The sequence below is a fragment of the Carcharhinus amblyrhynchos genome, chromosome 34 (assembly GCF_965287045.1).
Source record: "Carcharhinus amblyrhynchos chromosome 34, sCarAmb.v2.hapA, whole genome shotgun sequence".
Classification (NCBI taxonomy): domain Eukaryota; kingdom Metazoa; phylum Chordata; class Chondrichthyes; order Carcharhiniformes; family Carcharhinidae; genus Carcharhinus; species Carcharhinus amblyrhynchos.
Window position 1 is genome coordinate 14,322,994 of NC_137357.1, and position 16,699 is coordinate 14,339,692.

Here is a 16,699-nt window from a genome sequence, read left to right on the forward strand (position 1 = left end):
GAACATGCCCCTGTCTACATCAAGGGGGTCAAAATAGAAAGGGTTGAGAGCTTCAGGTTTTTAGGTGTCCAGATCACCAACAACCTGTCTTGGTCCTCTCATGCCGAAACGATAGTTAAGAAAGCCCACCAACGCCTCTACTTTCTCAGAAGACGAAGGAAATTTGGCATGTCAGCTACGACTCTCGCCAACATTTACAGATGCACCATAGAAAGCATTCTTTCTGGTTGTATCACAGCTTGGTATGGGCTCCTGCTCTGCCCAAGACCACAAGGAACTACAAAAGGTCATGAATGTAGCCCAATCTGTCACGCAAACCAGCCCCCCATCCATTGACTCTGTCAACACTTCGCGCTGCCTCGGCAAAGCAGCCAGCATAATTAAAAGGACCACACGCACCCCGGACATTCTCTCTTCTACCTTCTTCTGTCGGGAAAAAGATACAAAAATCTGAGGTCACATACCAACTGACTCAAGAACAGCTTCTTCCCTGCTGCTGTCAGACTTTTGAAAGGACTTACCTTGCATGAAGTTGATCTTTCTCTACACCCTCGCTATGACTGTAACATTACATTCTGCACCCTCTCCTTTCCTTTTCTATGAATGGTATGCTTTGTCTGCATAGCACGCAAGAAACAATACTTATCACTGCATGTTAATGCATGTGACAATAATAAACCAAACCAAACCAAATCAAAGCAAATGTGGAACTTGACCAAAGGTGTTACTGAATTCCATATAGACTACGCCTACTGAGCTGCCCTCATCACCTTCCTGGTCACTTCATCAAAGAACCCTGACAAATTTGAACTCCCATGCACAAAGCCGTGCTGACTGCTCCTAATCAAACCCTGTCTTTCCAAATGCCTGTACATCTTGCCCCTCAGAATCCTCTTGAATAACTTAGCCACCACAGACGTTAGGCTTACCGGTCTAGTGTTCCCAGGTTTTTCTCTGCAACCCTTCTTTAAATAAGGGCACAACATTTGTTACCCTCCAGCCTTCCAGTCAGGGAAGGGAGGCGTGGAATTGTTTCCCAATGGTTGGCTGTGGACCCAGAGTTTTGTCTCTGAGACAGGATATTGGAGACCTCAAAGTCTCCGTGGTGTGAAATCTTCTGCAGATGTGAGTGTTGCTTTTTTCCCCTGGAGTGTGAACACAGCTAATAAGCCATCCTCCGCCTCACTCGATTTCAGTTAGAATGACCTGTTTCCCTCAGTGGTGCCAGAAGATTACCTCAACCCCAGAGATTCCTACAACAGCAATATTTTTTTCCTCGCAATTTTTCTGTTTGAACCTGAAAGCTTGAATTTTAAATGGGGAGTATTAACATTTAAAACGCGTGACGCCATCAGGGATGTGGTAGCTCAGTCATGCATTATTAATTTGTTTAATTCCGTTCGTATCATCAATCAGAAATGTAATGTTCCATCGGTGGGGCTGTGGTTTAATGATGCACTCTGGTGATGAGCTTTGGTGTGTCCCAAGAATGAATTAAAGTGTTTCTCTGTTGTCTGTTTGGGTGGTTAGATCACGTTTTACAGAAATATCAAGAGTTGGAGTTGAGGCTGTTTGATGTGATAATGAACGTGAGCCTTTAATGCTTCATTCATTCTGGAATATGAGCGAGCAGAGACAGGCATTTTTGCTGACAGCACCACCGTAATGGTGCTGTCAACAAACAATGATGAGGCAGAGTGCAGGAATGAGATAGAGAAGCTGATGCGGCAACAATACTCTCTCCCTCAGTGTCAACCAAGTGAAGGAGATTGTTGTCGACTTCAGGAAGCGTAAAGGAGAAAATGCCCCTGTCTACATCAACGGGGACGAAGTAGAAAGGGTTGAGAGTTTCAAGTATTTAGGTGTCCAGATCACTAACAACCTGTCCTGGTTTCCCCCCATGCCGAGACTATAGCTAAGAAAGCCCACCAACGCCTCTCCTTTCTCAGAAGACTAAGGAAAATTGGTATGTCAGCTATGACTCTCACCAACTTGTACAGAAGCACCATGGAAAGCATTCTTTCTGGTTGTATCACAGCTTGGTATGGGCTCCTGCCCTGTCCAAGACGGCAAGGAACTACAAAAGGTTGTGAATGTAGCCCAATCCATCACACAAACCAGCCTCCCATCTATTGACTCTGTCTACATTTCCCGCTGCCTTGGCAAAGCAGCCAACATAATTAAGGATCCCACGCACCCCGGACATTCTCTCTTCAACCACCTTCCATTGGGAAAAAGATACAGAAGTCTGCTATCGTGCAACAGCCGACTCAAGAATAGCTTCTTCCCTGCTGCTGTCAGACTTTTGAATGGAATTACCTTGCATTACGTTGATCTTTCTCTACACCCTAGCTATGACTGTAACACTGCACTCTGCACTCTCTCCTTTCCTTCTCTTTGAATTGTAGGCTTTGTCTGTATAGCGCACAAGAAACAATACTTCTCACTGTATGTGAATATATGTGACAATAATAAGTCAAACTAAATCAGATCAAAATCAAATCATTTGTTGCCCATTTCGAGTTGCCCCAAGAAATGTGACAACTTTTTAAAATCTCAGCATTTATTGCCCATTCCCTTGTTGCCCTTGAGAAAGTGGTGATGAGCCACCTTCTTGAACTGCTGCAGTCCTTAAGGTGTAGGTACACCCACAGTGCTGTGAGGGAGGGAGCTCCAGGATTTTGACCCAGCGACAGTGAAGGAATGGCCGATATATGTCCAAGTTAGGGTGGTGAATGGTTTGGAGGGGAACCTGTAGGTGATGATGTTTCATAAGAACATAAGAACATAAGAAATAGGAGCAGGAGTAGGCCATCTAGCCCTTCGAGCCTGCCCCGCCATTCAATAAGATCATGGCTGATCTGTCGTGGCTCAGTTCCACTTTCCCGCCCTCTCCCCATAACCCTTAATCCCCTCTCTTATCAAGAACCCATCAACCCGCTTCTTAAAAATATTTAGCGAGGCAGCCTCCACCACTTCAACGGGCAGAGAATTCCAGAGATTCACCACCCTTTGAGTGAAGAAGTTCCTCCTCAACTCCGTTCTAAACTGCCTCCCCTTTATCTTGAGGCTGTGCCCCCTAGTCCTACTGTCTTTTTTGAGCGGGAAGAGTCTCTCCACCTCTATCCTATCCATCCCATTCATCATCTTATACGTCTCAATGAGATCTCCCCTCATTCTTCTAAACTCTAACGAGTACAAGCCTAGTTTATTCAGCCTCTCCTCATAGCTCAACCCCCTCAACTCCGGTATCAGCCTAGTAAACCTCCTCTGCACTCCCTCCAGGGCCAAAATATCGATGTGTCTACTGCTCTTGTCTTTCTAGATGGCAGAGGTCATGGCACAGGAAGGCAGTGTTGAAGGAGCTTACAAGGCCATGTGAAAGGACAGTTCGTAAATATAGGACTGGAGTCACATATCAGGAAAATAAAAGGCCATGAGTGTGAGTTGTAAGATCGAGAAGGGTGTTTGAGATGGCCCTGTGAATAGCAGGAAGAGGGTAGGGAGCAGTGAGTATCTGGTAGAGCGGTGGAGGAAGATTGGGAGTGGGACTAAGTAGATAGCTGTCTCAAAGATCCAGTACAGATATGATGGACCAAATGGCTTCCTCTTGTGATGTATGTTTCCATAACAATTCAGACAGAACAATAATTACCGCTGAATTTGTTTCTTGTGTGCTATATTGATAAAACATACCGTTCATAGAGAAGGAAACGAGGGAGTGCAGAATGTAGTGTTACAGTCATAGCTAGGGTGTAGAGAAAGATCAACTTAATGCAAGGTAAAAGTCCGTTCAAAAGTCTGACAGCAGCAGGGAAGAAGCTGTTCTTGAGTTGGTTGGTACGTGACCTCAGACTTTTGTATTTCCCAAAGGAAGAGGGTGGAAGAGAGAATGTCCGGGGTGTGTGGGGTCCTGAGTTATGCTGGCTGCTTTTCCCGAGGCAGTGTGAAGTGTAGACAGAGTCAATGGGTGGGAGGCTGGTTTGTGTGATGGACTGGGCTACATTCACAACCTTTGGTAGTTCCTTGCAGTCTTGGGCAGAGCAGGAGCCCAGACCAAGCTGTGATACAACCAGAAAGAATGCTTTCTATGGTGCATCTGTAAAAGTTGAAAACCGTAGCTGACATGCCAAATTTCCTCAGTCTTCTGAGAAAGTAAAAACATTGGTGGGCTTTCTTAACGATAGTGTCGCATGGGGGGACCAGGACAGGTTGTTGGTGATCTGGACATCTAAAAGCTTGAAGCTCTTGACCCTTTCTACTTTGTCCCCATTGATGTAGACAGGGGCATGTTCTCCTTTAGGCTTCCTAAAGTTGATGACAATCTCCTTCGTTTTGTTGACACTGAGGAAGAGATTATTGTTGCCATACCAGGTCACCATTATCTCATTCCATTGCGTCATTGTTTGAGATTACTGGGATAAGCATTGTTAGCAGAAACATTTCCAAACCCCCAACCTCTACCATCTAGAAGAACAAGGGTCGCAGACACATGGGAACAGGTGGCGCAGTGGTTAGCACTGCTGCCTCACAGCGCCAGGGACCTGGGTTCAATTCCGGCCTTGGATCACTGTCTGTGTGGAGGTTGCACATTCTCCCTGTGTCTGCATGGGTTTCCTCCGGGTGCTTTGGTTTCCTCTCACTCTCCAAAGATGATTGGCATCGTAAATTAGGTCTTAGTGTCAGGGGCACCTGGACGGTAAATGCGGGGATATAGCCTGTGTGGGATTATGGTCGGTGCTGGCCGAATGGGCCAGGTGGCCTCCTTCTGCACTGTCGGGATGCTATGATTCTATGAACGTCTTGGGTTCTCCTCATCACCAGTACTTTATCCCTGGAATTAGCAAAGCACGAACTTCAGTTTCACTGTGATGAATTTCTTCTCAGGGTTACTGAAGGTCAATGTTTTGGGTTGCCCCATTACCAGATATTAAAGTGCCGCGGTCAGGTGTGTTTTATTCATTTATGAAATGGCAACAGCCAGTTCGTTTCTCAAATCAACAGTGAGCTACACATGAACCTTCTCAGACATGGCAAGATAGAGAGTTCGAAATGTCACCAGGAAATCCCTTTCTGTCCAAATAGAGACATCTCATAACCAACTCGTCTTTGATGGGCCTGGATTTGATGTCAATGTCCATTCTTGGCAGGAGACACAAGACCGGCACTTTAATGGTTCTTTGGCAGGGTTGGCAACACTTGTCTTTCTCAATTCAGAGAGTTCAAGCCCTTACCACACTTCAGTATTTATGGGACTGCAGGCTCCTTCGACAGCACCTTGCAAGCCTCTATTGGGTAGGTCAGTAGAAGCATGGGAACACCATAACCTGTGAGTAACTCCCCATCCTGACTTGGTACTCATCCTTCACTGTCAGGTGTGCCTACACCGCAGAGTTCACACCCCCTTCTCGTAGACAAATAGAAATGGGGAAGAAATGTTGGTCTTGCCAGTAACACACAAACCCTGAGAACGGATCAAAGATAATCAACCACAAACCCTGGTGGGGCAGGTTTGAGGGATGAAGTGGCCTGCCCCTTTCTCCAGTAAAGTTTCAATCTTCGTTGTCCCGATCACATCGGAAGATTGTTCAAGGTGCTGCCAGGGTTTTGATTCAGGATTTAGTCACCGGTGAGGCCTCAGGTCTCCGTTCCATCCATGTCCAAACCTACAGTTCAACATCTCAGAAACTGGATTTGATTTTATTATTGTCGCATGTATTAACATACAGTGAAAAGTATTGTTACTTGTGCACTATACAAAGCATACTGTTCATAGAGAAGGAAAAGAGAGGGTGCAGAATGGAGTGTTACAGTCATAGCTCGGGTGTCGAGAAAGATCAACTTAATGCAGTATAAGTCCATTCAAAAGTCTGACAGCAGCAGGGAAGAAGCTGTTCTTAAATCAGTTGGTGCGTGACCTCAAACTTTTGTTGCTTTTTCCTGAAGGAAGAAGGTGGAAGGGAGAATGTCTGGGGTGCGTGGGGGTCCTTAATTATGCTGACTGCTTTGCCGAGGCAGCGGGAAGTGTAGACAGAGCCAATGGATGGGAGGTTGGTTTGCGTGATGGACTGGGCTACATTCACGACCCTTTTATAGTTCCTTGCAGTTTTGGGGAGAGCAGGAGCCCCATACCAAGCTGTGATGCATCCAGAAAGAATGCTTTATAGCATAAAGCCGGGGAGTTGTCCTGGCTTAAGTGAGCCAGGTTGGCTGGGTCCGCTTCAAGGCGCGAGGAAAGGACTGATTGGGGGCAGCTTGTGAATGAAGCACATCAGAAAATGGAATATCTGTGGGTGTGAATTCGCTGGGGGGATTACAGGGCATGCAGGAAATACTGAGCCTGGCCATCAGCAGTAAATAGCCCGGGCTTCACGCAGTTAATTTACTTTTTTGCCCCCCGCTCCCCCCCCCCCCCCCCACAATGAGTCCGGATGCTGCAACGGAATCGAAGCTGATGCCTTCTCTTTGCTGCCATTCCTAATCGCTGTGTCAATCCTCATTCTTTCCAGGAGATGATCTGTACGAGAGCTCCCCCTATGAACCAGTGAACTCGCGCCTGTCTGACATATTCCGACTCGCCGCAATGAGTTCAGGTAAGGAAAAGCACGTTCCTTTCGTCTCCTCCTAAAAGGTTTTCTTGTCTGAGAGATCGGAAAGAGTGTGGGATTTCTGAGGATTTAGTAGGAATGCTGAAAACCACTCGACGTTTCAGTTCAAATGGTCCAAATTCCACCATTAAATCCCCCCAAACACCACTGCAAATCTTGTAATCGAAATAGAGTTTGATCATCTGAAATGTTACGGAGCAGTGATCTTGCTGTCGTTAGCAGTGATGGGGGGAGAGTAACGTTTGCATTCCCAGAACAATCCGCGTTGCAGTTTACCTTCAGAACACTTTCTGACAGCCCCCCCCGGTAAGGGGATGCAGGGGTCATTCCAACCATAGCCGAATACTGACCACCGCATCTGCTCCCAGTGTCACTCCCCTTCGAGGAGGCCTCCAAAAGTTAGGGAAAGAACTGAGAGGGCAGCTTGGATCAACAAGGTCATCGATGTGCGGATCCGCAAGAGATGGGCGAGATCCTAAATGAATGTTTCTCGCCATGTTTACTGTAGAGGAAAGCATGGATGTTAGGGAACTTGGGGAAATAAATGGAGGTGTCTTGAAGTGTACATATTACAGAGAAGGAGGTGCTGGAAGTCTTGAAGCACATCAAGGCAGATAAAAATCCCCGGGATCTGATGAAGTATATCCCAGGACATTGTGGGAGGCCAGGGAGGAAATTGTGGGTCCCCGAGCCGAGATATTTGAATCATCGACAGTCATGGGTGAGGTGCCTGAAGATTGGAGAGTGGCAAATGTTGTGGCTTTGTTTGCAAAGGGCTGCAGGGAAAAGCTTAAGAACTACAGGCCAGTGAGCCTCACATCTGTGGTAGGTCAGTTGTTGGAAGGTATTTTGAGAGACAGGATCTACAGGCATTTAGAGGCGCAAGGATTGATCAGGGACAGTCAACATGGCTTTGTGAGTGGAAAGTCATGTCTCACAAATTTGATTGAGTTTTTTGAATGGGAAAGAAGGTAGATGAGGGCAGTGCAGTTGATGTTGTCCACATGGACTCTTGCAAGGCCTTTGACAAGGTATCACATGGTGGGTTGTTCCATCAGGTTAAATCGCATGGGATCCACCCTATTAGAGAACAGATATTATTAAACCAGAAAGAGTGCGGAAGAGATTTACCAGGATGCCACTGAGACTTGATGGATTGAGTTCGAAGGAGAGGCTGGACAGACTGAGACATTTTTCCCTGGAGTGTAGAAGTCTGAGGGGTGATCTTATAGAGGTCTATAAAATAATGAGATGCACAGATCAGCTAGATAGTCAATATCTTTTCCCACAGGTAGGGGAGTCTAAAACGAGAGGGCATAGGTTTAAGGTGAGAGGGGAGAGATACAAAAGGGTCCAGAGGGGCAATTTTTTTCACGCAGAGGGTGGTGAGTGTCTGGAACAAGCTGCCAGAGGTGGTAGTAGAGTTGGGTACAATTTTGTCTTTTAAAAAGCATTTAGACAGTTCGTTGGGTACGGTGGGTATCGAGGGATATGGGCCAAATGTAGGCAATTGAGACTAGCTTCAGAATTTAAAAAAAAGGGTGGTCTGGACAAGTTGGGCCAAAGGGCCTGTTTCCATGCTATAAACCTCTATGACTCGAAGTCTCTCTCAAATTTCCCACTCCTTTCCTACCCACCTACTTCCTCACCTACTTGTTCAAGTCATCATGTTGAAACCATCTGCCTCTTGAGCTTGGGTTCCTATCAGTCTCAGACATAGGACTAAAGTTCTGTCTTTCGATGAGGAGGATCATCTTCACACAAAGGGTTGTGAATCTGTGGAATTCCCTGCCCAGTGAAGCAGTTGAGGCTCCCTCATTGAATGTTTTTAAGGCAAGGATAGATAAATTTTTGAACAGTAAAGGAATTAAGGGTTATGGTGAGCGTGTGGGTAAGTGGAGCTGAGTCCACGGAAAGATCAGGCATGATCTTATTGAATGGTGGAGCAGGCTCGAGGGGCCAGATGGCCGACTCCTGCTTCTCATTCTTAGATGATGATCTTGTGGACCATTAATACTGATGTGTTCTCGTACAATCAACAGTGGCACAAACTTGAGCCGTGATATTTGGAAGGAAGTTGGGGCAACAGAGTGAGGAAAGATATTTCTGCCCCAGGGCTACAGGAAAGAGGAAGGAGGGTGGTATTATTTGGTTGTTTTTCTCAAAGGACTGGTGCAGGCACAATGGACCTCGATCTGTGTTGTTCTGCCGTCTTCTCCTCTGCAGTGTAAGCAATCCTAAATCCCTCCCAAGATTCAGCTGCCCTTCATCTATCAAATACTCAAGATGGTTCCATTCTCAAAACAGAGTGGAAATGTTGGTGACCCTTGTTGGAATGGTTGGAATGGGAGCAATCTGGAGGCATTCAGACTCTCCAGAGAGGACATGGGTTCAATTCCCATCACGACATGTGCAATTTAAATACAGTTCGTGGAATATCTCGAGTTTAAAGCTAATCTTGGTCATGGTGCCGTGAAAATATTGAAGGAACAGAGGAAATTGAAATATTTTCAACTGTTGTAAAAATCCGTCTGGTTCACTGATGTCCTTCAGGGAAGGAAATCTGCCTTCCTTACCCAGTCTGGCCTACATGTGACTCCAGAGCCACAGCAATGAGGCTGATTCTTAACCACCCTCTGAAATGACCGAGCAAGCCACTCAGTTCAAGGGCAGTTAGGGATGGGCAATAAATACTGGTCCAGCATTTTTATGTCCAAGACTTTGTTGTCATCTGAATGTTCTTGGCTCAGATGAAACATCAGTTTCACCTGTTAACAGCACCTTATTTTCATAGTTTACTTAATTAAAAGTTCATTATCACCAGACATGTGGCAGTCGGGATGTGAGGACAGATCATCTGAAGTTTGGGGAGAAGGATGGGCCTTTGAGCAGGAGAACGAGAGACGGATCAGCCAGAGAGTGGTGAATCTGTGGAACTCTTTGCCGCAGAAGGCTGTGGAGGCCAGGTCATTGAGTGTCTTTAAGACAGAGACAGATAGGTTCTTGATTAATAAGGGGGTCAGGGGTTATGGGGAAAATGCAGGAGAATGGGGATGGGAAAAATATCAGCCATGATTGAATGGTGGAGCAGACTCGATGGGCTGAGTGGCCTCATTCTGCTCCTATGTCTTATGGTGTAATGGATGGAGACTTGAAGGGAGAGGATTCCAGAGCTTAGGTATCTTGGAGTAGTTGATGGCATGTCTGTTATCAGAGGGGTGATGGAAATTGCAGGGTGGGGCGATGGCTGGGATTGGAGTCGAACAGCAGTCAAGTGCTTGAAAAATTGAGTTCTTCTGAGGGATTTTCAAAGACAATGGATGAGTTCGAGTTTTCCAGTGGGATCTACATCCCGCCAATGGCAATATCTCACGCCCGTCCCCCGCCTCATCCCCACCACCCCACCCCTCTAAAACATGTCGAGAAGTTGGGGGGTGGTGGTGCAGAGAATGCTGCACCGCCCCCCCCCCCCCCTCTACACCTTGGCGTGACAGTCAAAGGAGCGCAGGTTTGCCACTCTGCCAGGAAGGCGCTGTGTGGTTGGATCACCTGCCAACTGGTTTCCACGCTGACATTTAGCCCGCTTTCCTTGCCCAATCAAACCCGGAGAGAGTGAAGGCAGGCGACAAATCCTAATAAAGCAGCGAAAAGCTGAATGAAGGTGAGCTGGAGTGATGAAAGGGCCAATTATGACACCGATAATTAGGCAGCGAAATTATTCCTGATAATTATATCTTTTTTATCGTGTTCTTGGTGCCGAGATACACGGTAGATTTTAATCAAGGATTGTGACATTGATTGGAATTTTGCATTAAAGGCACACTTTCTGACAGACAGAACTAAATTAATACACAATGTCACATAAAGAAACTCAATTACCAATTCATTCACCTGTTTGAATGGAGTGTAACCGGTAAGATTCCTTTTATTAATATAATGTGGACACATGCATTAGAAAATGACATCCTGTATATGAAGGCAGTCAGCCACTGTGCAAAGAGAGCGAGACAGAAAGGAGCGAGAAATTACTGAAAGGAATGTTAGATTATTAAACACTTAACAGTGTAAATTCTGCTCTAGACAGTGCCTCATGTTCTGTTCCACTGCAGTACCGAGGGAGTGCTGCACTGTTAGAGGGTCAGTGCTGAGGGAGTGCCGCACTGTCAGAGGGTCAGTGCTGAGGGAGTGCCGCACTGTCAGAGGGTCAGTGCTGAGGGAGTGCCGCACTGTCAGAGGGTCAGTGCTGAGGGAGTGCCGCACTGTCAGAGGGTCAGTGCTGAGGGAGTGCCGCACTGTCAGAGGGTCAGTGCTGAGGGAGTGCTGCACTGTCAGAGGGGCAGTACTGAGGGAGTGCCGCACTGTCAGAGGGTCAGTGCTGAGGGAGTGCTGCACTGTCAGAGGGTCAGTACCGAGGGAGTGCCGCACTGTCAGAGGGTCAGTGCTGAGGGAGTGCCTCACTGTCAGAGGGTCAGTACTGAGGGAGTGCAGCACTGTCAGAGGGTCAGTACTGAGGGAGTGCCGCACTGTCAGAGGGTCAGTGCTGAGGGAGTGCCGCACTGTCAGAGGGTCAGTGCTGAGGGAGTGCCGCACTGTCAGAGGGTCAGTACTGAGGGAACGCCGCACTGTCAGAGGGTCAGTGCTGAGGGAGTGCCGCACTGTCAGAGGGTCAGTGCCGAGGGAGCGCTGCACTGTCAGAGGGTCAGTGCTGAGGGAGCGCCGCACTGTCAGGGGGTCATTGCCGAGGGAGCGCCGCACTGTCAGGGGGTCATTGCTGAGGGAGCGCCGCACTGTCAGGGGGTCAGCACCGAGGGAGCGCCGCACTGTCAGAGGGTCAGTACTGAGGGGTGCCGCACTGTCAGAGGGTCAGTGCTGAGGGAGTGCCGCACTGTCAGAGGGTCAGTACTGAGGGAGTGCCGCACTGTCAGAGGGTCAGTGCCGAGGGAGCACCGCACTGTCAGAGGGGCAGTGCTGAGGGAGTGCCGCACTGTCAGAGGGTCAGTACTGAGGGAGTGCCGCACTGTCAGAGGGTCAGTACTGAGGGAGTGCCGCACTGTCAGAGGGTCAGTACTGAGGGAGTGAATGGTTATATAAAAACAAGCCTGGACTGTTTTTTTTGGAGCATGTGTTCTGAAATATGTGCAGCTTTGTAACAGAAATAAAATACTGGCAATTGCTTTAGTCATCGAAGGCTGGCTGTGATATGAAACGTTGGGATAGAACGTGCTTTGTTAGCTGGGAGTTAGTAGTTACTGCATCTTATTTTGGTTCGATCACTCAGTGGGGACAAAATGGGAGTTGACATATCAGAATGTTTGGTGTCAGCAGCGAATAAAGTGAGGGAGCAAATTGTCTTCAGATGCCAAATATCAACAAAGTTCTTCAGTAGAGAGGCTGTGGGTGTTCTGAGCACTGGGGATAATTAGCTTCAGAGTTTGAGTGGGAGGTGCAGGCGCGTTGCTTGTGTTGCGGGTCACACACGACAAGGTGGAGGTGACACAAGACGAAGGTGTGTTTTTACCGAGGAGGAAACAAATCGAGGATGTTATCATTTTGTAACCGTGGCTTGCTGACAACTTGTCAGGTGGATGCTGAGTCAGGAGCTGCCGCTGCTGCTGAGCCAGGGGGTCGTGGGACAGAAAGATGTCAGTAACTGGGTTCAGCAGGGTGACAAATACCCATCTGCGTTCTCCAGCGACAAACTCTGTTTGCATCTTTACTGGTGCTCCTGTTACACTCTCATTCCCACCTCAAAGTCAATTTGCTTTGAGCACATTAGTTCCTCCCACAGACGAGATGCAAGATTATTGAGGTTCATTGAGTATTATCTGCTATAATTGGGCTTTGAAACTGCATTTTGTCCAGTATAATTGTGGTTTGGAACTGTGTTTGTTCAGTATAATTGGGCTTTGGGGCTGTGTTTCGTACAAGGTAACTGGGCTTTGAAACTGTTTTGTACAGTCTAATTGGTTGTTTGGGATTGTGTTTTGTATTGGAAACCTGGGCTTTGGGATGTGTTTTGTGCAGTATAATTGGTTGTTTGGGACGGTGTTTTGTGCAGTATAATTGGGGTTTGGGACTTTTTTTTGTCCAGTGTAATTGGGGATTGGGACTGTGTTTTGTACAGTATAATTGGAGTTTGGGACTGTGTTACCTAGAAACGTAGAAGATAGGAGCAGGAGCAGGTCATTTGGCCCTTTGAGCCTGCTCCACCATTCATTACCATCATGGCTGATCGTCCAACTCCATAGCCTCCTGCTTTCTCCCCATAACCTTTGATCCCATTTGTCCCAAGTGCTATCTCCAGCTGCCTCTTGAACACATTCAATGTTTTGGCATTAACTACTTGTGGTAATGAATTCCACAGGCTCACCACTCTTTGGGTGAAGAAATGTCTCCTCACCTCCATCCTAAATGGTCTACCCCAAATCCTCAGACTGTGACCCCTGGATGGGGACTCCCCCACCATCAGCGAGGGAAATAGCAAATGCACTAGTGGTAGTTTACCAAAATTCACTGGACTCTGGAGTGGTTCCCGCAGACTAGAAAACAGCAAATGTGACGCCACTGTTTAAAAAAGGAGGGAGACAAAAGGCAGGTAACTACAGGCTGATAAGCTTAACTTCTGCAGTAGGGAAAATGCTTGAATCTATCATCAAGGAAAAAATAGCGAGACATCTGGATGTAAATTGGCCCATTGGGAAGACGCAGCATGGGTTCAGAAGGGAAGGTCATGTTTGACTAATTTGGTGGAATTCTTTGAGAACATTACATGTGCAGTGGACAGTGGGGAACCTGTGGATGTGGTGTATCTGGATTTCCAGAAGACATTTGACAAGGTGCAGCACCAAAGACTGCGACGTAAGATGAAGGTGCACAGGGTTACTGGTAATATATTAGCATAGATAGAGGATTGGTTAACTAACAGAAAGCAGAGTGGGGGTAAATGGTGTTCCTTGGATTCAGCCTGGTAAACCTTCCCTGCACTCCCTCGAGAGCAAGAACGTCCTTCCTCAGAAAAGGAGACCAAAACTGCACACAGTACTCTTGGTGTGGCCTCACCAAGGCCCCCTGTATAATTGCAACAACACATCCCTGCTCCTGTACTCCAAACCTCTCACAATGAAGGCCAACATACCATTTACCTTCTTTACCACCTGCTGCACCTGAATGCTTACCTTCAGTGACTGGTGCACAAGGACACCCAGGTCCCACTCCCCTCTGCCAATTTACACCCATTCAGGTAGTAATCCGCTGCCTTGTTTTTGCTTTCAAAGTGAATAACCTCACACTTATCCAAATTATCCTGCATCTGCCATTGATTAGCCCACTCACCCAACCTGTCCAGACATTCTGAAGGATCTCTGTATCCTGGTCTCAGTTCACCCTCCCACCCAACTGGGTATCATCAAACTTCGAAGAGTATAATTGGGGGTTGGGACTGTGTTTTGTACAGTGTAACTGGGGGTTGGGACTGTGTAGTGTACAGTGTAACTGGGGATTGGGACTGTGTATTGCACAGTGTAACTGGGGATTGGGACTGTGTAGTGTACAGTGTAACTGGGGATTGGGACTGTGTATTGCACAATGTAACTGGGGATTGGGACTGTGTAGTGTACAGTGTAACTGGGGATTGGGACTGTGTATTGCACAGTGTAACTGGGGATTGGGACTGTGTATTGCACAGTGTAACTGGGGATTGGGACTGTGTATTGTACAGTGTAACTGGGGGTTGGGACTGTGTAGTGTACAGTGTAACTGGGGATTGGGACTGTGTATTGCACAGTGTAACTGGGGATTGGGACTGTGTAGTGTACAGTGTAACTGGGGATTGGGACTGTGTATTGCACAGTGTAACTGGGGATTGGGACTGTGTATTGCACAGTGTAACTGGGGATTGGGACTGTGTATTGCACAGTGTAACTGGGGGTTGGGACTGTGTTCTGCCTGATACAACTGTGTCTCGCCTCACCCGAATGAAAGGAGTGCGAGGGAGGGGTTTGCCCACGGATATCGTGCGCAGGAATTGCTAGTATTACTTTGATTCGAGAAGAAATGAGATGCCCTCATTCCGAATTCCTTGTCATCTGAAGGAACCTTCCTGCTGTGTTGCAGATGGAGCAAATCAAATCCTTTGGGGATGAGGCAGTTTCAGATGGTGGTGTGTGGTTGCTGAAGGGACCAATCTGTCAGAATCAGGTTTTGCTGCAACATAACCTGGTTCGTCTATTGTTGGGTGGCGTTGTGTGTTGGCGACTGATCCCAATCCGCAGGATGCACGGACTGTAACGCTGTCCCCAGGGCAATGTCGCCATGTTCCTCTGTCATCGGCTAGTTTCTCCCCAGTGCAAGAATCACTGCTTCAACCTGTACATCATGCTTGCAAGCATCCTGGAAGAGGCACCTTGGGCGCCGTACTCATCACTTCACTCCGCCAACTCGCCACATGGAAATTCCTTGGATATGTGACGGCCCGTCCGTCCTGTTCTAGGGCTAATCCATCATCATGCAAGTTTTTCCGCTATCACCTCCCCCTTCCTTCCCACTCCCTTGTCTCTTGAGGTGAATTGTGCTGAGACTTTGCAAGGTTCGGTTGGCTTTCATGCCTGTCCTGAATCATAAGCCAAGCTCCCTTCGTTGCCAGGTATCGTGGAGAATCATTGAATATCTGTAGTGGAGAATGAGACCATTTGGCCCATCGTGCCTGCACTGACTCTGCAACAGAGCATCTCACCCAGGCCCGGTCCCCAACACCTCATGTATTTACCCCAGTAATCCCCCGAACCTGCACATCTTTGCACACTAAGGGGCAGTCTAACATGTCCAATCCCCCTAACCTACACATCTTGGGACACTAAGGGGAAGTTTGGCATGACTCATCCCCGTAACCTGCACATCTTGGGACACTAAGGGACAGTTTGGCATGGCCAATACACCAAACCTACACGTCTTGGGACGCCAAGGAGCAGTTTAGCATTTCCAGTCCCCCGAACCGACACATCTTTGGATTGTGGGAGGAAAGCCAGGCAGACACGGGGAGAATGTGCCCAAGGTTGGAATGGAATCCAGGTCTCAGTCACTGAGGCGGCAGCGCGAAGCACTGTGCCACCGTGCCACCCATTAGTTTTCAGCACAGTTGTTTTTGCTTGTGTTTGAAGGCACACCTCTCACCCTGCCGGGTGGTGTGGGCGATCTACGAGCTATATTTCAGGGAGATGAAGCAATCAAAACCCTCAGCAGTTGCAAGTTTTGCTTGTGTGCCAGTTTGTGTTACGCTTGCTTGCCTGGCGTCTGTGTGTGTGTGTGTGTGTGTGTGTACAGTACTTATTTATATCAGTTTCTGAAGAATGCACTTCGTATCATTATTAGTATCATTTTCGCTTTCATTAAGCACACACGGCTCTTCAATGTAAGTTGATGCATTGAATGCCTTCAGCGTTCGTTAACAAGTGACAGGACACCAAGGAGTTGGGGAAAATATCTAAGCCTGCTGAGCTGCACACTCATCTCCTGAGTTTGGCATCAGCCAGTTGTAAGTGGGGCAGGAGGGTACAGCACAGGCTGACTGCAGCGCCAGGAAGGATACTGAGTTCGCGCACGAGCTACTTGCAGACGGGGAGCTTGCCGAATGCACGCAACACTCACCGATGATTCGTCCGGTAAACTGACTGCTTCGGCTTGTTTGGAGTGGGGGCTTCTCAGTTACAACAGTCTGCAAGCTGGGGTTAAGCTGTGTGATCGCAGACTGGAGGCTGGGATCCTTGGAGCTTCGCTGAAGAAACTGCGGCACTGAGCGGTCTCATGCCTCCGCTCCTTGTGGTATCATGTAACAATCGGAAGGATTGTTAGTGTAACTGCAACACTGAGTTCCATCCCCTACCCTTTCCTTCTCCCCGATGGACTCTATCAGTGATGTGGAGTTGTCGGCACTGGGCTGGTTTGGGCACAGTAAGCAGTCTGACAACGCAAGGTTAAAGGTCAACAGGCTTATTTGGTAACACAACCTCTCAGAGCACCGCTCCTTCATCAGCTGATGCAGCGCTCCAAAAGCTCGTGCTACCAAATAAACCTGTTGGCCTTTAACCTGGTGTCGT

The 16,699-nt window shown here is 47.8% G+C and overlaps 1 protein-coding gene across 1 annotated transcript in view; it reads left to right on the plus strand.

Moving 5' to 3' along the window:
• The window catches only part of LOC145361154 (GDNF family receptor alpha-2-like), a 255,756-nt gene that overhangs the window by 49,461 nt on the left and 189,596 nt on the right, over positions 1 to 16,699 (plus strand). Inside the window, exon 3 of the mRNA XM_080216781.1 lies at positions 6,510 to 6,593. Coding sequence (XP_080072907.1) covers positions 6,510 to 6,593 — 84 coding nt within the window. The remainder of the gene's footprint in view (positions 1 to 6,509; positions 6,594 to 16,699) is intronic.